This window comes from Nylanderia fulva, unplaced genomic scaffold, assembly GCF_048542155.1.
Source record: "Nylanderia fulva isolate GAGA-0341 unplaced genomic scaffold, ASM4854215v1 Scaffold43, whole genome shotgun sequence".
NCBI classification, from domain to species: Eukaryota; Metazoa; Arthropoda; class Insecta; order Hymenoptera; family Formicidae; genus Nylanderia; species Nylanderia fulva.
This window is the reverse complement of record NW_028190510.1, coordinates 245435-273425: the sequence shown is the minus strand read 5'-3', so window position 1 is coordinate 273425 and position 27991 is coordinate 245435. Positions and strand designations below refer to the sequence as shown.

At 29.2% G+C, this 27991-nt stretch overlaps 2 protein-coding genes across 2 annotated transcripts in view; one reads left to right on the top strand and one right to left on the bottom strand.

Moving 5' to 3' along the window:
- Nucleotides 1-27781, top strand: part of Efa6 (Exchange factor for Arf 6) — a 32525-nt gene extending 4744 nt beyond the window's left edge. Inside the window, 13 exon segments of the mRNA XM_085486396.1 lie at nucleotides 11213-11279; nucleotides 12513-12566; nucleotides 16704-17043; nucleotides 18150-19341; nucleotides 19442-19453; nucleotides 19456-19691; nucleotides 20561-20754; nucleotides 20981-21173; nucleotides 21500-21672; nucleotides 21921-22137; nucleotides 22594-22738; nucleotides 23895-24038; nucleotides 25032-27781. Coding sequence (XP_085342522.1) covers nucleotides 11213-11279; nucleotides 12513-12566; nucleotides 16704-17043; nucleotides 18150-19341; nucleotides 19442-19453; nucleotides 19456-19691; nucleotides 20561-20754; nucleotides 20981-21173; nucleotides 21500-21672; nucleotides 21921-22137; nucleotides 22594-22738; nucleotides 23895-24038; nucleotides 25032-25343 — 3279 coding nt within the window. The 3' untranslated portion in view covers nucleotides 25344-27781.
- LOC146721672 (putative tubulin polyglutamylase TTLL9) lies at nucleotides 34-7946 on the bottom strand. Its single transcript, XM_085486437.1, has 6 exons — nucleotides 7755-7946; nucleotides 6115-6404; nucleotides 5215-5399; nucleotides 2043-2366; nucleotides 1138-1352; nucleotides 34-285 (listed from the first exon to the last, which is right to left on the bottom strand). Exons 1-6 carry the CDS (start codon nucleotides 7944-7946, stop codon nucleotides 34-36), a joined length of 1458 nt encoding a protein of 485 aa, XP_085342563.1.
- Nucleotides 27782-27991: the final 210 nt, after the last annotated feature.

Genomic DNA, 27991 nt, shown 5'->3' with positions numbered 1-27991 from the left:
AATAACGCCTTTCAAAGTTTATTTATCTTTATTTTACTTTAAATAATATTGCACCATGGAAGACTGACTTTGATTCGTTTTACGTTGCTCAATCAGCTGACTCTTCAATAAAGAAAGCTGCTTTTGACGATCATTAATCGCTCCGAGGAAGATATTGAGCCTTTTGAGATCGTTAGATATCGTTTCCGTGTGAACATCGAAATATGGACAGCTGGTCCAAACTGGTCCATCATCCCAGAGCAGATCCAGCCCTCCGATTCTGGTCTCGCGACCACTGAAACGACCCTTCCCCGAGAAGAATTATCGATTTATTTATTTACACGAAATATCCTTCTTTTCGTTAAGACTTTTATAAATATATTTTAATTAAAAATTATAATAAAAAAATTTTAATTTATAAAATTATTAATTAATATTAATATTAATATTAATCTTTTATAACTCGAAAATTATTGGTGCCTCGACATTTTCACTAAGGAAAAATCGTCTTTGAATGATCCCAGGAATCTGCCATTGACAGATTTTACGATAGGTCTGGAACATCTTGTATTTATATACGCGTGCAATTTTTTTCTTTATTAGTAAAAAAATTATAGTAAAAAAATTGATCTTAACTCGCACAGTTGAAAAATTTTTGTTAAATTTAACAGATTTCAAACGGTCCACAGAAATTTTTGTGTTAATTTAACATATATGGATAAGTATTAAATGAAGACACAAATACTGTGTTAATATTTTAACACAAAATACATGCAAAACGTCAAATATTTTAAAATAAATGTTGTGTAAAATTAACATAGTTTTAATGTAAAAATGAACTAAAAATATGTTAATTTTAGATTTTATCATCATTACTACTATATATTATAAAATAAAAAATCATTATTTTTCTGTAAATTTTAACAGATAAATCTTGTCGCTAATAAAACAGAACATATTTATTGCGTAAAATTGAAAATAAATGCACATTGTGTTATTTTTGCATCTTTTTTTACTTGTTTTAATAATTTAACATTTAAGTACGATTAACAGAACAAAGCAATATGTTAAATTAACACATGAATGTGTTAAATATTTAACACCAAAATTTTAACGGGACCCGTTTTTAACAAGGAAACACAAATTTTTCTACTGTACCTCAAAGTCGAGGACGTTGAGGACGTCGTCGATAAGGTCGAACTTGAGGCGATGGTCCTCTTTGTCGGTGCCTGTTAAGGCGGGGGATGCGTTGACTTCCAGCAGCCAAGGTCGTAGATCGACGTCGAGCAACACGTCGTAGCCGTAGAGCTCGAAACAATTGCGATCCTGCATCATGGCTGGCTGTACTGCTAATAGGCTCGCCATTATTACGCCTGTATGAATAAAAGTATAGAAATATTGATATGGGGTGCAAAAAAGTGTCGAAACCCTTTAGTTTCTACGAAAACTACGAGTTTTCGAGAAAAAAATGTGAATAAAAGTTATGGAGTTCTGAAGAATCTATTTACTGAGCTTATCAGTTTGACCTTGAGTGATGTCGTCAAGGTCATTTCGAATTTTTTTCGTGAATTTACTTTATTTTTTTATATAAATTAATTCCTCGTAATATTTGGCATAAAAAGTTATAAGAGGAAGATGACCAGAAAATGAATAGTTTACGAGATATTTTATATCTAAATTTTTATGTATACTTTTAGTATCAAATCGTAAACTATTAATATTTTTTGTCATCTTATTCTTATAACTTCTTATGTTAAATATTACGAGGAATCGATTATATAAAAAAAATAGAGTGATTCCATTAAAATAAATTCGAGGTGACCTTGACGGCGTCACTCAAGATCATACTGATAAACCCAGTAAATATGGTAGACTTTTTTTGACTCTAACTTATGAAACTTTTTTTTAAATATACGGGATGAATAATATAAAATGATCGATACATATATATTTATAAGATGTTATTACATTAGTAATTTTATAATTTGTTTACAGTTTATATTTTTATTTTATAATTATTACATATTTTTGTTATAAAAAATATAATACCAGTATAATTATACCTGTGATACGTTGCATCAAGTTTTCAACTACCTCCGTTCCGTGTTCAGTTATTAAATAATCTTTGAGTTTGCATAAAGCCCACTTGCAGCCATCCCAATTATCATTCAATTTCCCATTTTGCTTTTCTATTAAAGGGCTATTTTCAACATTTTCACGCGCCTTTAGTTGTATCGCCATATTCGTCAAGTGTACTCGATTGTCTTCAATATTTTCCAGATCGAATAATCGGCTACATAAACGAGCAAACCCTTCTCTAGCTAACCATACCTTCAGAGGATGAAATGAAGTCACTAACACGTATATGCGCAAGTCGAATTTTCGCCCTGAAATTAAAAATTTATTCTACAAGGTGTCTCATAGGAAATTGCTGAAATTCATCAGCTGGCCCTTTTTAATGCATGCAGTTATTGAGAAAACAAAAATTGTGTCAAAAAGAGGAAAGTCAATAAATAGATTTATAGTTTATTTAACCTCGCTTTTTGACGATAAAACAGGAAACCAACAAGAGATTTCTTAAGGACGTTTAGGATCCCCTTAATGGATATAAATAAAGCGTTTGTATACTAGTTTATTTTATTGAAAAAAAGTGATGAAAAAAGTGCTAATAATCACATAGGTAAACTAATGATAAATATTTTCAAAGTGCGCTTTATTTGAATTTGTACAAAATTTTGTTCTTTTACGAAAACTCGTAAAAACTTTTTCTAACATCATGTCATTTTTAATATTATTGATGATCCTTTTATTAGCTGCTATTAAATCTGACACTGTTGAAAATATTTATATCATTAGTTTATGTGATTTTATTAGCACTTTTTTCATTACATTTTTCAATAAAATAATAAACTGGTATATAAACATTTTATTTATATTCATTAAAAAATGCAGACTTTCCTCTTTTCAACACAATTTTTGTTTTCCAAATAACTGCGTGCATTACAAAATGACAGCTGATTAGTTTCAGCAATTTCCTATGGGACACTCTGTATATACATAGAATGTTTCTAAATAAATAGGAAAAACTTTAGGAAATTATTCTTTATCGAAAATTAAGAGAGAAGATTTTTTATATAAACATACTTCTCTCTATATCCTTCCCTGAAGAATTACTCTTTTCCAAAGGAGAAAATTAGGTTTTTAATTTTTTTTTTTTTTTTCAAATTTTGGACAAATTAAAAAAATGAAATCTGGTGGATTTTTTCGACTAGTTAAAAAGATAATTATATTTAATATTTTTTAATTTTTCCATGTCCTTATAAAGGGATGAAACTGACAACCCTTATTCAATTTTTTTATTGGAGCTTAATCGAGACGAAATGTGATCATCTAAAAATATGCGTTTAGAAAGCTTGATTTCTTTAGAAATTTTTTCATTTTTTTACTTTTTTTGTGAAATTAATAGTTTGTAAGAAAAACATCTAATTTTTATCTCCCCCTTTGTATATGTTTATTTATATGAATATATTTTATATGAAAGACCCCTTAATTTTCGACATAGAATCATCTCCTTCTTCGCACTTATTTAAAAACACTTTGTATAACGAAGATTTGAAAGTTCTGGGAACAAATTGAATCAAATTAGAACAGTTTAATATTAATATCAATAAATAATTAAATAATTTTTCTCTCGCAATCTTGAGAACTTCTTATGCAATTTATAAAATTAATTTGTAATTAAGAGTTTAACTAGGCTCTGTAATATATAAATATAAATTTAACATATATAAGATAGGCAATAAGAGCCAAATCGCGGATGACAGTGCGTTATTCTAAACGAAACTAAAATTTTTTCGTTAGAATTAAATACCTGTGCACAAGGCACCAAATTTTTACTTGGACACGGCCAAGATATAAAATTGGAATAATCTCTACAAGAGATTTTTAATTCCATGTATCCCCTATTCCCCCTAAAGAAATAAAGTGCGAGAGAAAAATATAGATCCGAAAGTCGCAGAATCGGGAATCGAACCCGAGACCTTTCGCTTGCCGGGCGACTGCTCTTCCAACTGAGCTATTCAGATCCTTTCGATTCTATACTTTTCTCTGTTATATATATTAATGTTGGTAAATAAACGCCTTTAAGCCAGCGTGTATAAATTAAGAGTTTAACTAGGCTCTGTAATATATAAATATAAATTTAACATATATAAGATAGGCAATAAGAGCCAAATCGCGGATGACAGTGCGTTATTCTAAACGAAACTAAAATTTTTTCGCCTAAAATTCTGCTAAATCTGCTAAAATTTGGTGCCTTGTGCACAGGTATTTAATTCTAACGAAAAAATTTTAGTTTCGTTTAGAATAACGCACTGTCATCCGCGATTTGGCTCTTATTGCCTATCTTATATATGTTAAATTTATATTTATATATTACAGAGCCTAGTTAAACTCTTAATTTATACACGCTGGCTTAAAGGCGTTTATTTACCAACATTAATATATATAACAGAGAAAAGTATAGAATCGAAAGGATCTGAATAGCTCAGTTGGAAGAGCAGTCGCCCGGCAAGTGAAAGGTCTCGGGTTCGATTCCCGATTCTGCGACTTTCGGATCTATATTTTTCTCTCGCACTTTATTTCTTTAGGGGGAATAGGGGATACATGGAATTAAAAATCTCTTGTAGAGATTATTCCAATTTTATATCTTGGCCGTGTCCAAGTAAAAATTTGGTGCCTTGTGCACAGGTATTTAATTCTAACGAAAAAATTTTAGTTTCGTTTAGAATAACGCACTGTCATCCGCGATTTGGCTCTTATTGCCTATCTTATATATGTTAAATTTATATTTAATTTGTAATGTTTGATAAAATAATATCACATTAAATTATTAAATAATCTCAATTAATAATGTTCAAAATCATTTCTATTATCTATGATATAATTTAAATATAGTATTTAATGGCAATCTTGAGAATTAATTAGTAACATTTGCAATTAATTATGCAAAATAAAATTAAAAATTAAAGTATGCTATGTTTTTTTCAGTATCTTTTTTGTTACTATTTAGATATTCATATTAGAACAATTTGAAGAAAAAAATACATATAAACATACATAGCACATATTTAATTTAATATTTGAAAAATTACTATATGCACATATATATTTATAATTATTATAAATATTAATAATAATTAATTAAACATCGCATTAGAAGATTCGAATTCAAACCTGCAACGAGATAAGGATTATCTATATATCTCTGAACAACATAAATCTCAGTTGGAATTCCCGACTGTTGCGACTTGGTTTCTCTACTTTTCCATTCTGCCAGATTCTTTAGCTTCCTGAACAAAAAGATACCCTTGCCTCGGGACCTCGCTGCTGGTTTGACAATCCATATGGCACCGCGATGTCTGCGATTTTTATCAATAATTTATAATCTCGTATTTTAATGTCACAAAATTTTATAATCTTATTTATGTATTTTGAATTTTTTTATATTTTTTATATTATTTTAATACAAACATGAAATACTGTAAATCAAATTTATATTTATAAATATATACATATACATATATATGTATATATATTACCTATATGTTATACAATAATGTAAACAAATATACAACTATGAAAACTTTTGATGGTATAGACAGAAAAAAATATATGTATTGAAATAATTTGTGCGGTTGATTTATCTAAAAATATTATATTTTTAAAATAAATATTTAAGCGATATAAAAGTTTATCTAAATCTCATATCTATCTAATTTATTTATATACTGTGTATATCTATTTTGAAACTCTCTTATTGATACTTTACTATTAACGAATATCATTACTCAATTTGCTGATTTTCTTCCATATATGTATATTTCTTAGAACAAAAAGAAAGTTTTTAATATGAAATAATATTCAAATTAAAAAAATATAAATTTAAATTAAAAAGAAATATATATATATAATTAATAATAATAATTAATTTCCATAAAAAGGGGCTATATATTAAATAAAAGTTAATTCGTGGAATGGGACATTTAATTAAAATTAATGCTCTTTTAATTAAATCAAAATTAACGTTTAATTAAAATTTAATTGATAATAAAAATCGTAGGTAAACAATTCTACTTGTGATACTCTTCGACGAACATCCGGTAGTCGCTGGGCAGCTCGAAGGTCACAGGCATAGCTTCGCAGATGCGAGCCTCAGCTACTTTTCCGGCCCTCTGAAGGGCTTTTTTGTAACGTTTGAGATTACGGCACAAATAGTTTTTACGCGTGAGCTCATAGTGGTTACGGAAATGCGGTACCCGCTGGTGAGGAAGCAGTTTTTTCCGATCGCCGTCCAAAGCTTGTCGTAAGACGTCACCCGTTTCGCACCACCACAGATGCCAGTTGATATCTTCGGAATCGACTATCTCGAAGAGCAAAGAAAAACTAAGGTTATACAAAGTGATTTATTTTAATCGTCCCAGGCAAATATTTCGAAAACTAATATAAGAGATACAAAAAATGTTTTAAACATTTTTTTGACTCCGAGGGGCACATAAGATGGTGTCATTAGTTTGACCTTGTGTAATTGTTTGAAGGTCACATAAAGATGACCTTCAATTTCAAAGAAATGTTTCAAATAAAAAAGTTTTAACTTCGAGGGGGACATAAGATGGTGTCATTAGTTTGACCTTATATAATCGTTTGAAGGTCACGTAAAGGTCATATTTCATTTCTTAAATGGACCCTACTATTTTTTATCGCATATTCTTGTAGCTTATCTCGAGAGCTTTCCAAAACACTATAATAAAGTATTTTTCTTTTAAATACTTTTTGATTAAGGTTTGAAGTTAACAATTTTTTGACGTACTGAAAACCTACTAAAAATCTACTAAAAAAAACTTTTATTATACGCAGAGAATGTTCTCTAGAATTTACCCTGAAAATTATATTAAACTGTTCTAATTTGATTTCATTTGTCCCAGAACTTTCAAACATCATTGTTATACAAGGTGTTTTTAAATAAGTGCGAAAAAAAAGATGATTTTATGTCGAAAATTAAGGGAGGTTTTTTATATAAACATATACTCCTATATTTTTCCCTGAAGAATTACTTCTTCACAGGAGGAGGTGAAAATTAGGTTTTTATTTTTTTTAAACTATTGATTTTACAAAAATAATTTTAAATAAAAGTTTCTAAAGAAATTAAGCTTTCTAATGTATATTTTTAGATGATCACATATTCCGGTCGGTTAAAAAGTTCTAATGAAAAATTTAATGGGAGTTGTTAGTTTCATTCTTATAACGATACGGACAGATTAAAGAAAATATAAATAAATATCTTTTTACTAGAGGAAAATCACCAAACTCATTTTTTTTGAGAAAAAATTAAAAAATTAATTTTTACCTCCCGTTTTGGAGGAGTGTACTTTCTCTGGGAGAAGTATATGTTTATATGAAAAACCTCCCTTATATATAATTTTTACAACAATAAAGAAACATTTCCTAAAATTTTTCGTATTTATTTAGAAACATTATTAGAAACACCCTATACATATTTTTCCATATTGTTGTATAATAATAAATTATACAAAATAAAATTTTGAACATAAAAAATGCAATAAATAAAAAGGTTAATCCCTTAATATGTTGAAATCTTTTCTCCTCTTCCATTCACCCGTACATATTTTCAATAAATGTCTCTTTTTTCTTTTTGTTACCTTTTTTCTCTTATTAAATGAAATAAATACTATGAGATGAAAACTTGATTAAATTACCTGGGTCCAACCTCTCGCCAACATCACCTTGAGCTGAGTCGAAGAGAAATCACAGCGAAATTTGACGGTTCTGTCTTCATTGTTCTGCTTTTTCTTTGAGGCAGAAAAATTTTTTTCTCTACGGGGTAATTTGGTCATCCCCGCTGAAATAGCTCGCCGTTTTTCCAGTATTTCCTGCCTGATGCTATTCATGACTTGTCCGAAGAACTTATTTAGACATATTATGAGGATGATTCGCATTTATTCGTTAATATAGCGTGTCTCGAGAAATTCGATTCGCTTTTGAGTTTTATATATAAAATTCAAATTTTTATTTTATATTAACATTTTAATTATATTTAATTAATTTGATTAATTTGATCTTTATTTAATTATGATTTTATATAATTTATTGAATTAATTTGATCTTTTCAAGAATTATTTTCTAATGTCAGTTTAAAATTTAATTTTAATTATGAATTTTTAATTCCAAAACATTTTATTAATTGATTCACACACATATATAGGGTGCATAAAAATCCCTGGGATGTTGAAATCTATTAATTTTACGAAAACCACAAAAAAGTTTGCAATTTACATTTTTTTTCTTGAAAATAAGTATGTGTTTATATTCTCTTATTATTTTGTGCAACAAACCTATTGAAGTAAAATCATTGAAAAATGAATATTTTACGAGTTATTTCATATAGTTTGTAAGATATATGTCAAGCTAAAATATAAATCTTGTAAATTTTTGGCCACTCTACCTTTATAACTTTTTATGCCAAGTATTACGGAATCAATTTATTATTTTAGAAAAATATATAAAAAATTTTATTAAAAAAAAATAGAGTGATTTTATTGAAAAAATTCTAAATGACCTTGTCGTGATCTTGCGGGGTCATTCAAGATCAAACTAACAAACTCAGATAAATAGACCCTTTTAAAATCCTACAACTTTGTTGTCTATCACATTTGTTGGAAAATGCAGTTTTCCTAAAATTAAAAGGCTTTAATTTTTTATTTGACCCTATATATTCATGTACATAATAGACTCACTCAATTCACACACATTGGAGATTGGTCTGAGGAAAGTCAATGTCATTGCGAGTCCGAAAATACAATTGGCCAGTGGCCGAGATCCTGCATTTTCCAACTCGCATTCAATTAGTCGCATTTTGTCCATCTCTACTCGATGTGCTTTCGGTGTCAAATACAAATTAAAGACTTCCAAATTATTCTGTGAGGTGTATCAAAGGTGTTTTGAATGCCCAAATTCGCTTTTTGTCCATCCTGTTGCCTGCAACCTCTTAATTTCTTCCTAGGGAAACATTTTCGGGACGATAGACACGATTATATCGAATATACACCGCTCTATCAGGTGAATCTTTCGTAACTTTTCGTCAAAATTCATATACAAATTTACGTAACAATAAAAGAAATTAACGTTACAATTATATGTATACGTTATATGTACGTAAAATATTTATTTTGTTGCTATTGTTATTATTATTATTATTATTATTATTTATTATTTAATAATAATAAAAATAAAATAATAATAATGTAATAATAATTATTATTATTTAATAATATATTTTTTATTATTATAAATTTATTATTTATTATTATATAAAAATAGTTCTTTTGTTGCTATTATTGTTATTATTATTATTTTATTATTATTATTATTTAATAATAATAATAAAAATAAAATAATAGTAATAATATAATAATAATAATAATAGCGACAAAAGAAATATTTTTACATACATATAACGTATACATATAATTGTTACGTTACTTTCTTAATAATAATAATAATAAAATAATAATAATAATTTATTATTATTTTATTATTTTATTAGTTTATTTTATTATTTTATTATTAATATCATAGTTTTGCATGCATTTAATAAATTATTAATTATTTTCTTTTTTAATTGACATATGACAACTTTCTTCATACACAGAGTATTTCTAAATACATAAGTGCGAAAAACTTTAGGGGAAATGATTCTTTGTCGAAAATTTAAAGAAGGTTTTTTATATAAACATTTTCTCTCCCTGAAAAGTTACTCTTCCAAAGGAGAAGGTAAACATTAGGTTTTTAATTTTTTTCTCAAATTTTGGATAAGTCAGAAAATGAAATTTTGTGGATATTATCTGGTAAAAAGGATATTTATTAATATTTTTTAATCTTCTCGTTATAAATATCGTTATAAGGGGATGAAATCAACAATGCCTATTCAATTTTTTATTAGAATTTTTTAACTGACTCAAATGTGATTGTCTAAAAATAGGGTATGCGTTTGAAAATTTGATTCCTTTAGAAACTTTTTTATTTGTTTTATTTTTATGTCGTAAAATCAATAGTTTACAAAAATCCTGATTTTCTTTTCTCCTGTGAAGAAGTGTAATTTCTCAAGGAGAAGTATAGGAGTATATGTTTATATTAAAAACCTAATATATGAAAAGTTTTATAGATTTTAATATTTCGAGGAGAACATCTTGTAATCATAATCTTATTCCAAAATAAACAACTTTTTTTTACATAAATCAATTTAAAAAGCTATTAAAATGGAATAATCGAAAAATGAATGATTTATTTTATGCTTTATTTTGACACATTTTTAAAAAAAGTATGAAATATTTCGTAAGATGCTCATTTTTATATAATAATAATAATAATTTAATTTTAATATAATTTTCGGCATAAAATAATAAATAAAAGACAGTTATTTTTTAAAAAGAGTATGCAGTTGCACATTGCAAATTGACATTTTTTATCATAACTATGTTTTTCAACGCCAATTATTGTATCTCATTGTTCTATACGGAAAATTATTAAGATAAAATTATCAATAAATGAGTATATTGCGAAATATTTTATATTTTTGTCATAATATGTCAGAATAAAGGATAAAATATTTATTTTTTGCTTTTTTCATTCTAACAATTTTTAACGCTAAATATTATGAGGTATCGAACGAAAATATATAACTTCTTTTCAAAAATGCCTTCATCTGGAATAAGACTATACTTACGATAAAACATTTCCCTCGAAATCCTACACTTTTTATATAAAACATTTTTCAATAAAAGCCTTGGTTTCCGAAAAATATATTCTATATATACATATACTATATATTCTATACATATTCTATATATACATATACAAAAAAAACATTAATTTAATTTTATAAATTAAATTATTTTAATTCTACAAAAACTACTATATATAAAAAATTAAATGTCTAATTTTACACTGTTATGTTTTTATATTATATATATAATATCCATATGTAATAATTAAAAATTTTGTATATAAAAATCGAATAAATCTTATGTTACGAGGACTGTGATAAGGGAAATAAAAAATTCGAGTTATAAATAATTGTAGTCATTAATTGCATGTATTTATAACACATTATATATTTGTATCTCTTTTTTAAGATTGTTTTCTGCTTGATTTTCAGGTCGAAGCAGGTGACGTCATACTTAGGGTGAACGAAGTCGATGTCAACCGATTCAGTACGAAAGAAGGTGAGAACATTATAACAAATTCATATGATTGATCTCTAAATTATAAGAATTTATTCATTTTTAATTCAATTTTTCTTATTTAATCATTTTTTCCACTATATATAAGATATACAAATTTACTTTATTGCTATTTAAATATTGCATTAAATACATTTTTTTAATATTTAGAATTAGCAATTTAATATAAAAAATATTCATTTGGTATCGCTTTTTTTTTAAATTATAAAATTATATAATTAAATAAAAATAAGATTATATATAATATATAATTGAAATAATTGCTAATTATAAAAATCACACAATTGAAATTATTTAATACAGAAAGATATAGTATAATTAAAAGATTTTAATATCGATAGATATTTGATCGAAAAAAGATAGCAAGCCAGCTAATTTCTCTTCTTTTCAATCTTTTTAAAACCATTTATAACTTTTATAATTGAGGTTTTAGTTAGAAGTCAAAAACAAATTAAAATATGTTGATTTTTGTATCTATCAAATGGTCTTTATATTTAAATGTGTTATTAAAGGAAAGTTTGAAGAAAAAAATTATATATACATATATTATGTGAATATTATAATATGAGATAAATAAATTTGTAAAAATTTATTTTGCTGTATTTCTGCGACACTCTTGACAGGTCTTTTTGTGCACGTTTTGAGAGCCATCTTCTTTTTTGCGTTTATATTTTGTCATAAAAATTTAGACCACTATTTGACATAATGCAATATAAACTACAATGAATTAATGAAGATTTTCGTCTCGTGACATGACCATTGAAATCGAGCTTGATAATACGTCAGAAAATAGAATTTGTAAGATAATTTATTAAACATATATAATTCCATGATTAGCTTCATCAGTAAATCATTATTACATTACATATATAATTGCATTTATTATATTGTATTCAATGCAGTCTAAATTAACTAAAATAACGTATAAATTGTTTTCGTTACAATATCAATTTTATACGAACTTTTATCCGCAGAAAATAATTCAACATAAATATTTAATCGAATTTAAGAATGTAATTTAATAATACATTATTACTAAATAACGTATATTACTTATTAAAATAACACATGTGTGCGAACACACATTTGCATACATAAATATATATAAGATATAAAATATATAAAAGAAAGGAAGTAGAAGCAGAGGAAAAATATAGAAATGTATAGATTTAAATTTCAAAGTTGTTTTCTACTTCTGTTGTTGATCTGTTGCAGTATTGAAATGTTTGCGGCTCTCTTCGGATCCCGTCACCTTAAAACTACGAAGGGGTAAGTCAGAATTCTTGAATAAAAAAAGATCACAATTTAAGAAAGCTTACAATTTTTATTATATTTTTATTTTTTTAATTTTTATTTAGTCATATAGTGAATTATATTTGTGTTTGTGTGTGTGAATGTATTAAAACTACATATGAAAAATTATATTTTTAATATATTATATAAAATAATATTTTTTATTTTTTATATATATCATATTTGCGTGTGTATAAATTTATTATTCTGTATGTAAGAATATTTCTATACATATAACGTTTATGTAATTTCTTATCTAATATTTCAACATCTTTTTATATAATATATTTCTAGATAAATATTTATCTTTAGACAATCAGACCAAAAAGAAAAAAATCCGGCTTTTAATCGGAAAAGGGGGTTTATTCTACGTCATTTAATGTGATAATATTTTATTTGAATAATTGCAAATCTATATAATAAATTATATAAAATAAAGTATACAGTTACAGAATCTCGCGCGCGTTTGTCAATTATTTTATTTTTATTCGGTAAAAGGACACCCAAATGGCCAAATTTTTATTTGTTAATAATTTTTTTAAATAAACAATCAATGACGGCTAAAATTCTTTGAAGATTATTCAGGATCGTGGCCTTATCGACATATGACAGCCGGAAGTCTTTTGGGCCTGATCGTGTAAAGGTGAATATTATATTCATTTTTATATAACATTATATACAGAGTGTCCCAAAAATTCTGGAACAGTCAAATATCTCGAAAACAAAGGCTTTAAAAAAATGTTTCAAATAAAAGTTATATAGGGCCACTTTAAGCCTTACAACTTTATTTGAAACATTTTTTCCAAAAAGTTTTTGTTTTCGAAATATTTAACTGTTGCAGAACTTTTGGGACACCCTGTATAGTATATATTTTTTAATAAAATTTCTGTTTAATGTATAATCATATAAATTTACACACATACATTTTTATTTGAAACATTTTTCTTAAAAAGCCTTTATTTTCGAAATACCTATTTAACTATTATAGGACTTTTGGGACACCCTGGGGATAGTAGATATTTTTTAATAAAATTTCTGTTTAATGTATAATATAAATTTACACACATACATTTTTATTTGAAACATTTTTCTCAAAAAGCCTTTATTTTCGAGATATTTAACAATTTAAATTAAAATTAAATTTTAACTATTATAACTATTATTATTATTATTATAAACTATTTCATTATTATTATTATTATTACTACTACTACTACTACTACTACTACTACTACTACTACTACTACTACTACTACTACTACTACTACTACTACTACTACTACTACTACTACTACTATTACTACTACTACTACTACTACTACTACTACTACTACTACTACTATTAACTATTATTATTATTAACTATTATTAGTTAAATTTTAACTATTACATTAAAAAAAAATTTTTTTTTAATACATATCATGCAAATTACACACATACACTGTTTATACCATTGATAAAACCAAACATAAAAGAACTTGCAGAACATTTTGGACACTCTATATAGTACATATTTGTTATAAAATTTCTTTTTAATGTATTTCGTGCAAATTACACAAGTATGTTGTTTATAAAACCAAACATAAAATAAAAACAAACACTATGCATGACGAGAGGCTGATGAACTCTCTCGTGATCGGGAGAGAGCGATCTAATGATAGATTACACACCGTCGCGACGTGTTCTTGAACCTGACACCGTAATAATAATAGAATTAATGTTGTAACAACTGTCGCGCGGTTAATGCGATAAACAGAGGAAGTTACGCGCCCACCCTATGGAAGGGAATGGGATGACCGATGACCAAAGGCGCGCGATTATCTGCACAGGCGACCTTCTATCGATGCGTGAGAGTGATAAATGATTTTCTGCCAGACGAGTACATCGATCCCTTGAGAGATGCTCTCTCTCTCGTGTCTTTTTTCCTGCAATTTTTTTATATAGTTAGAATATTTTATTATTGTATTATATTATCTGCATTAATTTTAATCTTCAATTAGCTCGAGGAAGATTTATTCGTTTCTTTTTTATTTGTCATTACATTTTTCACATTTTATTGCAGTTTCATAATTTTCATAAAAGTTATATTATTATTATTATTTTATTATATAAATTAGTTTGTAAAATAATATAATAACGCTAATAATAAATAATAAATAATATAAAATATATATTATTTTATAAAAATATATAATATATTATACATACTTTATAATATATAATAATATTATTGACAATATAATGATGATTAAGTTTAATGAATTATTAGATATTATACTTTTTATCAATTTTTAAATCAAATCTATGGTAAAATTGCCAAGGCACGTTTTTTTAGTTACAAATTATTAAAATAAAAGAACTATTGTAAGGCAAACTAACAATAAGTTTTAAGTGAGTCCTTGAGAAGTCTGTGATTTCCGTCCTGTTTTATCAATAAAATATAAGATTAGATAAACTATAAATCTATTTAATGGCTTTACGGATTGTTTTTTACATGAAATTAGAACGCTTCGTCCTTTGTTAATATTAATACTTTAATTTGTACAAGAAAAAGATTTATCAATCTGTATAGTTTCATATATCTTGGTTACAGAATTATGAATGTTTAGAATTTATAATTCTGCAAGCACGATATATGAGACCTACACAGATTGATAAATCTTTTTCCTGTACAAATTAAAGTATTAATATTAACATAGGGCGAAGCGTTCTAATTTCAGGTAAAAAACAATCCGTATAACCAATAATAAATAGATTTATAGTTTATCTAACCTCATATTTTGTCAATAAAACAGGAAAAAACTTATTAGGTTAGCTTAAAATTCTCTTAAATATCAAAGTAAAGAAATATTTAAATATTTAACAATTTATTTTAAATGGACTTTAATAGAATTTGAATTCGTGATCTGATAATATATAATTGCAAAATTATTTGAAATTTTTGTTGAAGAAATATCGATATAAAAATTCGTGAAAGCAAATTTTTAAAAGAAAATTATACGTTCAGTATTTTCTATATTTATATAATATATGTAATAACATTATATATATGTAGGGTATTTATAAACAAGTACAAAAAAATTGTAGATTATTCTTTGTCGAAAATTAAGGAAGGTTTTTCAAATACTCGCCCTCTTCCCTGAGGAGTTACATTTTTTTAAAGACGAAGATAAAAATTACAATTTACTTTTATTTATTGATTCAGATAGATAGATTTATTCTGGATCTCCCCTCAGAGTTGCCGGGGTGTTTTCAAGGGTGCGCCAAACTCTTTACAATCTCCTTTATTTATTTATCATAACTATTGATTTCACGAAAAAAATAAAACAGAAGTTTCTAAAGAAATCATGCAAGTTTTTTAACGCATATTTTTAGATGATTACATTCCAGTTAAACAGTTCTAATAAAAAATTCAATACGGGTCGTAATTTTCATTCCCTTATAACGATACGAGAAGATTAAAAAATGTAATAATTATTATCCTTTTTTTGTCAGTGGAAAATATCCACCAAATTTTATTATTTTTTTAAATTAATTTAATAAAAAAAAATTAAAAACCTAATTTTTACCTCCCCCTTTGAAGAAGTGTAATTCCTCAGGGAAAAATACATGGAAGATATATATATATTTTTTATGAAAATCCTCCCTTGTATATAATTTTCAACAAAAAATCATTTATTTAGAAATATTATTAGAAACATCCTGTATATATTTATATAATAAAGATTTTTAGAAATATGTTTCGTGTGTTTGTATATGTGCGCGCGCGCATTTATGTTTTGTATGTATACAGGGTGTCTCATTTTAATATCCCATCCTAAATAAATTTATTTTTGATTGCAGAAGAAAATGATTCAGATAAAAGTTGTACGGTTTCTAATTTCTTAAATGGAACCACCTATTTTTCATTGCATGTTCTTATAGCTTATCTCAAGAGTTTTCCAAAACCCTATAATAAAGTATTCAAGGTCAAATTAATAACATCTTATGCCCCTCTCGAAACCATACAACCTTCCTCTGAAACATTTTTTATTCTTTTACAATAAAAATTAAAAGTTATTTGGAGTGGGTCATTAAAATGGGGACATCCTGTATAAAAGAAAAATTACGTAGATCCTGCGGTGAAGGCGCACGTCCGTCGCCTTCTCTCTCCCGGACAACCCTCAAACGACGAGGACACAGAATCCTCGAACGCTATCATGACGAATAACCCCAAGAACGTCGCAACTTCCGGCAACGTAGAGGGCAAGGAGTTCGGCAAAACGCCGGAAATGTCCGCGGATGCGTCGGTGCCACTGTCATCGACGAGAAGCAACGGGTCGTACAGCGACGCCTCTATCTCCTCGGAATTGGAGGCGCTTCTGCCGCCCGTGGACCACTTCAAGGAAGAGGAGAGAACCCAGTGGGAGCCCCTCTCCGCTGAGAAATTTCCTCGGCAAAAAAATACGCCTAGGTATCAATTTAGAATGATTATACACGCATTTTATTTTAAGGCGATCCTAACGTCCTTTTTATTGATAAATCATTTTTCTGCATCCTTTCTTTGCTGGTTGCATCGAATAATAAATGTTTTTCCACGATTACAATACATATAGAATAACAAAGCACCTACTAATTTTATGTTAAAAACAAAAAAAATTTTAATTTAAAAAATTTAAAAATTTGTTGAGTATAATAACTAGTTAATTAGTTAAAAGTAAAAAAAAAAACAGTTAAAAAGTTAATAACTTTTAACTTAGCTTAGTTAATTTAACATGTATTAATTTTTAATTTTAATTAGTTATTTTTTATTTTAAATTAATTAACTTTTTTCTTAAGTTAATTTTTTTTATCTCTGAATATTATTATTGCTTTTATAAATTATAAAGGTATTATTTTTAAATTAAAGGTATTAGTTTTAAAAAATTATTAACTTACCCAACCCTGACCAAAATGATGTTTTATCGATAAAACAGGATGGCGTTTAAGGCTGCAGCCATGTTAGATTGTGACGTCAGAGGTGAGAAAATGCACGTTGAAAAATTTTCGCGTGTCGTTTTTAGATAAAAAGCTATTTCGATGAAAAATTACTTCAAACTGTTTCAGCGCACTTTTAAAATAGTCCGATGACTATCTTTTTCTTTTATAATCAATCAACAGCTGTAAAATGACTATATAATATGAGATTCAATCCGTCTGGTCTTTGGACATGCGCAGTCATTCTGCGTGATAAAGTCTGGATGTTTCAATTGTTTTGCGTTGTTGATTGACTGTCAAGGAAAAAATAGTTTTTCTGAGTATTTTGAAAGTGTGCTAAAACCACCTAAAGTTGTGTTTCATCAAAATATCTTATTATCTAAAAATGGCACGCAAGAATTTTCAGCCTATGTTTTCTCGCCTGTGACGTCATAATTCCAACATGGTCGGCGAGGAACCAGGAGTCATAAGTGAAGTTGAGAGAAAGAGAAGAATCATTCAAAAATAAAAGAAACACCCCATATATTTATATATGGAATCAAAGAAGTCTCGATTGTACTGATTATATCGTGTAATAAAACGTTATCATTATCCGTTTATCAGGTTCGAAGCATACATGATGACCGGCGACCTAATGTTGAACCTCTCGCGCACGCAACAGAGCAGTAATCTCCTACCCAAGCAGCATCAGCAGCGCAAGATCGACTCCCTTAGGTACAACCAACCCAGTCACCAGCACGCCACCACCACCACCGTCACCACCACCAGCATTCATCACAATCACAATCACCATCACCATCACCACCATCACAACTCGGTACCCAGCAGTCCCAACGAGACTCAGCTGGCCTATCAGTATCACCATCACCATCGGGGAGGTGCTTACAAGGCTTCCAGTTCGGCTAGCACGTCACCCGTGAGCGCTGCCAGGCGCGACGGGATGCAGAGCACCTCGGGAGCCCTGGTCCAGGTAGATCCCAGCAAGAGCACCCCCTCGAGCTTCGGTTTCGTCCGCACTTCGCGATCGGAGGATCATCTACAGTTCCAGAAGGACCCCTCGATGAGTGCCGTGGACATCGACATCGACGACGATGTCACCTCGAGCCTGAACACTCTGTTGGACCCGCGACCAGAAGGCCTGATGCCGAACGAACGTATCGTCTGGACGTACAACGCGCCCGTCAGCTCACCGGCCGCCTCCTGTTGCCAGAACGGCGGTTCTTCATCCTCGTCCTCCTCCTCCTCGTCCTCCTCGACGAGTCCTCAGCGTTCTCTATCTCCCGCCTCTCCCACCTCCGTCTCGTCCTCCGTCATGTCCTCCAACTCTGGCTCCCGCAGGTTTCCGCTGGTGCAAACGATCCCCGGGATCTCCGGCGTCCCGGGAGCTCATCTTCCCGCTAACGGCGATCTCAGTCAATCGGAGGCCATCAGCAACATGTCCAGTCCGGATTACAATGACGAGGAGACGATGGATATTCTCAGCGCGAGGGACATTATGATGGTCAGCGACCCCAGCGACAGCGATTCCACCATCCTGGCGAGCGAACCACCCCAGAGGAGACTGAAGGCGAATCCTCAGGACGCTGGGGAACATAGGATAGTAATTCAGGTAAAGGGGCCCGATAAGGAAACTCCAAGGAACACGAGTCCCAGACAAGCCAGGAGAAGAGGGAACCCTGGGGACCTGGGACCGCCTATCACATCCCAAAACCTGCAAAGAAATCAATCGTCTGGAGTTCCTGGGATGCCTAACATCACTGCGGGATCTGTAGCACCCGAATGCGTAGGTTATCAGGTATATTATTTAGTGTATTGTAGGTATATTATTTATTTAGCGCAACTGTGTCTGTGTGTGTGTATAATATTTTATTATTAATCTATCATCGGAAATTTAGGAATTGAAGGAGTTTCGAGGACGATGAAGGAGGTCCTAACCAGTGCACCCACGTGCGACGAACAGAAGGGACACGGAGGAGGCGCGTCGCCGCCGCAATCGGCTGATGAAGAGAGCGACATCGAGAGTCTGCATAGTTTTCATTACAGCCCGAAAGCGGTAGATCTACCCTCTGCTGTTCGACTAGCCAAACGCCTTTATTCTCTGGACGGCTTCAAGAAATCCGACGTCTCCAGGCATTTAAGCAAAAAGTAAGCTCATCATAAATTGCGATATAATAACAAACCAGCTGATCTTTCCAAGATTCATCAATTTCATCTATGATTTTATACAGGTCCCGAATGTTCCAGCCAGATTTTAAGATCCTATAGGAAATTTAATTCTGAACAAAAAATTTCTTATAAACATGGGTCGAAAAATGCTTCCTTAAGAAGTTATTGCTCAAAAACCTCTGATAAAGGAAGAACAAAAGGTGAAAAGAAACTTAAAAGGAAGAACAAAAGGTGAAAAGAAAATGAAACTTAATCAATTTCTTGAAAAAAAAACGATAACAATAAAAAATAAAATTTTTTTCTTTATAAAAATAAAATAAATTTCTTAAACTAAAATAGTACGTAATAGTAAAAAATGAATAAAGACGTTATATCAAAATCTATGGAATGTACAACAATTATTATTTTGATCTCATTTGAAAGATAATTTAAATTTCTACAACTTGTTTCGAGACTTTTTGTTAAAAGACGCACATTTTCCATGTTATTTGGAAAAATGTGTAAAATAAGATTTCAGAGGTTTTTGAGCGATAACTTCTTAAAGAAGCATTTTTCGACCCATGTTTATACGAAATTTTTTGTTCAAAATTAAATATCCTATAAAATCTCAAAGTGGCTGGAACGTTCGGGGCCACCCTGTATAGAAATCCCGCACTAATCCTATATAAAATTGAATCTTGGTAAGATCAGTTGGTTTTCTCATATATTGTAATAATTTATGATCTGCTGAACAAAAATAGGTTCAAAGCTAAATAATAGAACCAGTCAAACATTATTATTGAATTAGTGGGGTCCTTCCGAAGGACCTTTCAATTTTGATACGTGATATTTTTTTCCTATTTTTGTAGCAACGATTTTAGCAGAGCTGTGGCAGAGGAGTATCTGCGCTATTTCAACTTTGAGAAGGATACGTTGGATGTAGCTCTCAGAAAGTTTCTCGCTCAATTCTCTCTGACGGGAGAAACCCAAGAAAGGGAGAGAGTCCTGGTACACTTTTCCAAGAGGTATCTGGACTGCAATCCCGGTAGTTTTAACTCTCAAGGTACAAATACGGTTTAAAATATTAAACATTATTAAATAATTAAATATATTATTACAATATATTATCTCTTGCATAAAAGAGAAAGAGAAGATATTAAATATTTATGGAGAAATATTAAATAATATGCTCTCTTAGTTTATAGATTATTGAATAATAATTATTAATTAAATAATATTTTTTTTCACATCCTTTAGATTAAAATGATTAAATAATATTTGATATCTAGATGCGGTTCATACATTGACTTGCGCAATAATGCTGCTCAACACGGATCTGCATGGTCAAAATATCGGTCGAAAGATGTCTTGCTCGGAATTTATCGAGAACCTGTCGGAGCTCAATGACGGCGATAATTTTCCACGCGAGGTTCTTAAGCAGCTCTACAACGCTATCAAGTCCTTTCCTCTCGAATGGGCCCTGTAAGCGATTAAAAAGCGTATAAAATATTTTAAATATAATTTATTACACGATAAATTTGTCTCGTTTAAAATAATTATTAATTTCGGCGCGATTAGGTTGCAAATAAATTCTCAATGGGATATTGAAGTAATATATTAAAATATATATTATAATATATACATAGAAATATTATTATACATATTATAAATGATTAAAAGATATTAAATATATAATTTAATTAAAAAGATAGAAATTATATTATAATATAAATTATTAAGAGGTATAAATATTATATGATTTAACATCCTTTTTCAAAAATAAACTTTGCTCTTCTCCATTGATTTAGGGACGAAGAGGGAGACGAAACGACGAATCAGATGATTCAGCAGGGCGATGGTACGACGGCGATCGCCGGTACCGGAAATCCGTTCCTCGATGTGCCAAATGTAACGGGTGCCACGGAATTCAAAAAGGGTTACGTTATGCGCAAATGTTGTTACGACTCCAACGGCAAGAAAAGTACATACGCATATTTTTCTTAAATTGTCTCCCATAACAAAATATTATCTAATAACAATATATTGTATAATAATCTTTATAGTATAATTATTTATATAATTATTTATATAATTATTTGTATAATTTTTTTATCTTGTATAATAATCTTTATTGTATAATTATTTATTTTGTATAATAATCTTTATTGTATGATTATTATACAATAATCTTGTACATTGTTTTTTACATTATAAAAAAATGTGTTTCAGCTCCATTTGGCAAACGAGGCTGGAAGATGTACTATTGTACATTGCGCGAGCTCGTGCTGTACTTACATAAAGACGAGCACGGCTTCCGTAACGACAGTTTGCACAACGCCATACGTATTCATCATGCGCTGGCTACCAAAGCGACCGACTACACGAAGAAGCAGCATGTCTTTCGATTGCAAACGGCCGATCAGGCCGAGTACCTTTTCCAGACGAGGTCAATACATGCTTTCTTGATTAAAAAAAAAAAAATTTTACGCGTTAAAACTCTTGGGTCCTCGCCGCATATTAGATTGTGACGTCAAAGGCGAGAAAGCAAAAAACGCTGAAAATTCCTAGATGCCATGTTTAAATGAAAAGATGTTTCGATGAAACACTACTTCAACATGGTTGGTGAGGAACCAGGAGTCTCAATGCAAAAAATATTCATAGCTGAGAATTAAACGAAACTTTAAATTAAATTGAATTTTGATTATGTCAGAGATTAAGATTTATTATCTGATCTGATAATTTTTATGATTGATTATTTTTATATATTTTGTAATTATTTTTATATATTTTGTAATAGTGTAATTCAGTTTCTGTTTCAATTTTTAAATTTTAGTTTGACTTTCAATTTGATATGATTGAAGAGGTGAATTTATATGTGATTTTTATTGATATATCTACACAGTGATTCGAAGGAGCTGCAATCGTGGATAGATACGATCAATTTCGTGTGCGCCAGTTTTTCGTGTCAACCACTAGCAGGTGCTGTCGGGTCTCAGCGCAAGTTCCAGCGTCCGTTGCTGCCATGTAGCCATACTAAATTAAATTCCGTGAGTATATACCTAATTATCCCATTTTTAATCTTGAAGGGTTTAATATGAGAGGTATAAATCTCTATGATTGAATAAACTATCCGTGTAAATCCTGCCACAATTAAATCATCCAAGATCACATCAATGTGACTTTAGATAATCATTTATAGGTCACATGAATGAATGTCACTTTTAATTTCCTAAATGGAAACTTCTATTTTTCAATGGATGTTTTTATAGCTTAATTATCATAAGAGTTTTTCAAAACACTATAATAAAGTTTCTTCCGTTAAGTATTTTTTAAGTTATAAAGCTTGAAAAAAATACATTGTATTTCTTGACACAAAATACAAAATATATATTAAGAGTTTAACTAGGCTCTGTAATATATAAATATAAATTTAACATATATAAGATAGGCAATAAGAGCCAAATCGCGGATGACAGTGCGTTATTCTAAACGAAACTAAATTTTTTCGTTAGAATTAAATACCTGTGCACAAGGCACCAAATTTTTACTTGGACACGGCCAAGATATAAAATTGGAATAATCTCTACAAGAGATTTTTAATTCCATGTATCCCCTATTCCCCCTAAAGAAATAAAGTGCGAGAGAAAAATATAGATCCGAAAGTCCCCGATTCTGCGACTTTCGGATCTATATTTTTCTCTCGCACTTTATTTCTTTAGGGGGAATAGGGGATACATGGAATTAAAAATCTCTTGTAGATATTATTCCAATTTTATATCTTGGCCGTGTCCAAGTAAAAATTTGGTGCCTTGTGCACAGGTATTTAATTCTAACGAAAAAATTTAGTTTCGTTTAGAATAACGCACTGTCATCCGCGATTTGGCTCTTATTGCCTATCTTATATATGTTAAATTTACAAAATATATATTTTTTTTAATTAATAGGTTTTAATTCCTTGCATCGTAAATGTGTAACAAAAGATTATTAAAAGTAGAACGTTATAATTTTCTTTCTCTTTTTTCTTTTTCTTTTACTCTCTCTATCTCTGATATCTTTTTATATATAAACAATTATGGCATCTAATATATTGCTCTATTTTGAAATATTGAAATTATAAAAATAATATATTTCGAGATTACTTTTATATTCAACTCGTTAAAGTTGAAGCGAAGATAGAGAGAATTAAAATTGATTTGTTGATAGAGAGAGCAGTTGCGGGACCACGAGGATAGAGTTAGCAGATTGGAGGCGGAATTGGACGAGCATAGGCGGCATCCTCCGGAAAGAGGCGCGAAAGCTCTCACTGTACAGAATTATAAGGAGAAGGACGCGTATTTGCATTATGAGGTAATTTTTAAGCAAAGTGTGAAACAAGAATGTCTGTGTAACTTCAGAAACTTAAAATTATAATTGCCCTCTTTCCTTCTTCCTTACACACACACACGTATATATAAAATAAATGATGACAATTTTTGTAACAATGCTTTGTTACATAAAAGTGGCAACATTTTTTTTACTCAAAGGATCGCGCATAATCCTTATAGAAATTGGATTTCATGGAATTGACTAATTTTTTCATATGTTGCAGCTTATGACTTGCTTGAGAAAAGATGTAATAGTCTCAAAGTTAAATATTGAATAATTACAGCTAGTCAAACAACTCTCAAAGCCTGACTTTTTTGTATTTGACTAAGTGTAAACCAGAGATAAGCAGGATTAGTGTGGAATTTGTGGTATATAAAATTCTAGATACATGTGAAAAAAAATAACCAATTCCACTAAAAGCTAAAATCCTATGTATTTGGTGTGGTAAAATCTTTCATTACGCCTAAAAGTAACAATTGGGATCTTCTCTTGGTGACCTTTTTCGTTCTAAATAAAAGAGAAAAATTTAATTCTCTCTATTTCTATCTGAAACCACTATCCTTCACTTCGTCATACTCTACAGAGCATTTTTTTCATGAAAACTAAGCTTCCTCTATGAGGAAGCAAAAAGCAGCCAATTCCATCAAAAGCTAAAATTCTATGTATTCGATGGGAGATCCTTATTAAAAGAAAAGTTATCTTTTTTTCTCACCTAGGATTAAAATTCCTACCTCATTCAATTCATAATATCATTTCTCCTTCGTTTCCTCACACACAATCACTCAGTAATATTATAAAATAGGAAGGATCTACTATTCTTGTTTCTAAGGACCCAATTAAATTCCCCAAAACAATTGGGATCTTCTCTCGGTGATCTTTTCCGTTCTAAATAAAAGAAAGAAATACAACTATCTGAAACCATTATCCTCCACTTGGTCATACTCTATAGAGCAACCCATACGGTGCTTGTTCCAGCTGAAGCGGTACAAGACGTATGCTTACCTGCTCCGTTCCCGGCTGGCGTTCAGCGAAGTGGAGCCGTCGTCGCTGGTGGAGAGCAGCATCGGCGAGGTGGACGAGGCCCTTCTCGGATCCTCCGGGGCGATGATAAACGCGGAGGGGGCTCTGGTGCCACCACCGATCCCGGAACGCTCGACGGCAACCAATAGGTATAGTTATCTCACCGCTATTTACAGCGGGGGCGGCGGTGCTCCAGGTCCGGGTGGTCGCAATATGTTGAACGGCGGTCATCAGGACTATAACGCAGGCGGTGGTAACGTTGGTTGACGCGATGCTTTCGGTTGGTGCGGGTTGATCTGACCCAGGTGCTGGTGCTGCTGGTGGTGTTGGTGTTGCCGATGATCTTGATGATCGATAACGATATAGACAGGAGTGACGCAAACTAACGATATACCTGACGGCGCGTCGCGCGTATAAACTGTATATCTGATATGGTATATTAAGTGATATATTCTGCGGCGCAAAATTGTTAAAAATCATACCGAACTGATAAAATAATATAATGACTAAACGGTTTTCAATAAGAGAGTTATAATATATATAGAAATATATGAAGGTATTGTTAAGGCTCCCGGCTCCTCGCCGATCATGTTAGATTGTGACGTCAGAGGCGAGAAAATACGCGCTAAAAATTATTAGATGCCATTTCGACATGAAAAGATATTTCGATGAGCCTTTAAAATACCTCGAAAACTATCCTTTTTCCTTTATAATCAATCAATAGATGTAAAATAATTGTAATGTGAGGCATTTTACGATTGTTGATTGATTGTCCAGGGAAAAGAATAGTTTTTGAGATAGTTTAAAAGTGTGCTGAAATATCTTTTCATTTCAAAATAGCATCTAAGAATTTTTAGTGTGTTATTTTCTCGCCTCTAATGTCACGATCTGATGTGGTCGTAGTGAGGCTCCAGGAGCCTTAAGATAATTTATAAATATGAATAATATTAAATTTAATTGCTACGATATTTTTATTTTCACTATTTAATATTTACAGAGTTAATTTTCCATTTTTTCGAAATTTTAAAATTTCTATAACAGAATTTTATACATTTTTAGCCTCTAAATAATATGAAAATAGCTCTTTCTTATTTTATTTGAAAATCTAAGCAAGAATTAAAATATAAGTAAGTAATTAGAATTTTTTAATCGAAATTGAGATCTTGAAAAATATTTTATATTGTATAGATATTTATTTGATTGACGAAAAGAGTTTATAAACATTTGTACATTTAAACTCGAAAGTATTAATTCAAATGATTCACAAACATTCATATTTTAAGTTTATACAATTGAGTAAAGAACTTCTAATTTTTTAATTGTTTCCTCAATCTTGTTAATATGCCATTATATACACATATATGTTTTTTTTCCTTTTCTCATTTAAAAAGAATTACATCACTAATTTTATTATATTGTTTTTGTATCTTATGATTGCAGTTATTTTAATTTTTTATGTTGTAATAGAAATTCAAGTTTTATTTTTCATAATACAACACACACACACAACATACACACACACACACACACACAACACACACACACACACACACACACTGATGAAATTTTTTGATATAAAATTAATATACACTGTCAATTTGATATTTATCGATACAAATTTCTACTTTGTTGATTTATATGTATATGTGATTTTGTGATTTATCTATTGATTCCTATTATTAATATTTAAATGTTATTTTATTTCTCATGTGATGTAATGTATTTTATGTCTGAAGTTTTAGTGTTTAAAAAATACGATGATTATAATGTATGATTAATTTTATATACACATACACATGCCACATGAGTATTGTTATTTTTTAAAGATCTTAAGCTAGAAAATCATTAAAATTAACAACTCAATTTAGTTAACAAAATTTTAAAAATTAAGTATTGATCAATATTATAAAAGAATGATATATTACTAAACACATCTCATACAATTACATTTTTGTTATGAATTTTAATCAAAAATTAAAATCGAGAGGATATAATTTTGAATATTTTAAAAATCTTTACTCTTCTATTTTTCTTCTTCCTTCTCTCTCTTTTTTTTCTCTTCTTTTAGTTCAGAGAGCGGATTTTATTTAAGACAGGAAGTCTCTAATTTCAATTATCGAAGGTGGTAATAGATAAAAGTGAGTAAAGAAAGAGATAAAAAGAGAATATCTAAGTAGACGATAAACATATTTCGCTGTTTCATCATATTGTTAGTTTGCGCACAAATATTAATTATGCAAACTAAGAAAAATATATTATATAAAAGTTGAGAGCCTGTTAAGACTGGATAAAAAAAAGTTTTCGCGTTTCAAATTGCTGTCATATAGAATTGAAGAAAATGTATCAGCCATTTTGTGATTAGAGAAACAAATTTTACAAATTTTTTACAAATTTTTTAATTTTATTAACAATTTTATGCGAATATTAAATTACAATTTTTAGGTTTATACATTTTCCTCGTGATTTTATATTATATTTAACTAATAATTTATTTATTGTACGATATGTGCTTAATGATATTTTATTAAGTATTAAGTATCATGAACAATTATTTTTATTTTATAAAATATAAGCATGATTAAGCAAGTCATATTTTTTATTCAAGCTGTGTGATTATATTTAATATGTTATATATTCATATATTAGTTATATAAAATGTATATTTTGTATTTTAACATATAATTAAAATTCCTTTGTCTTCCTAATTTTTACACAATGATAAGATTGTTATTTTTTTTATTCTTAATGATATAAATCTTTGTAATAATTATTTATATATTATGTTAAATATAAACTTTTGCTTTAATATTATTAAATATCAATTGTATTATGTATACATATATATATATATATATATATATATATATATATATGTTTAAATAATATTTAGATATGAAATTGTTTTATTTAAATAG

What these genes read in the sequence shown, in the direction of transcription:
- LOC146721672 (XM_085486437.1), bottom strand. Translation starts at nt 7,946, where the DNA reads ATGAATAGCATCAGGCAGGAAATACTGGAAAAACGGCGAGCTATTTCA. An exon ending in TGGCGAGAGGTTGGACCCAG is followed by an intron (nt 6,405 to 7,754) that starts GTAATTTAATCA and finishes TTGCTCTTCGAG; the next exon opens with ATAGTCGATTCCGAAGATAT. An exon ending in TTCGTCGAAGAGTATCACAA is followed by an intron (nt 5,400 to 6,114) that starts GTAGAATTGTTT and finishes TAAAAATCGCAG; the next exon opens with ACATCGCGGTGCCATATGGA.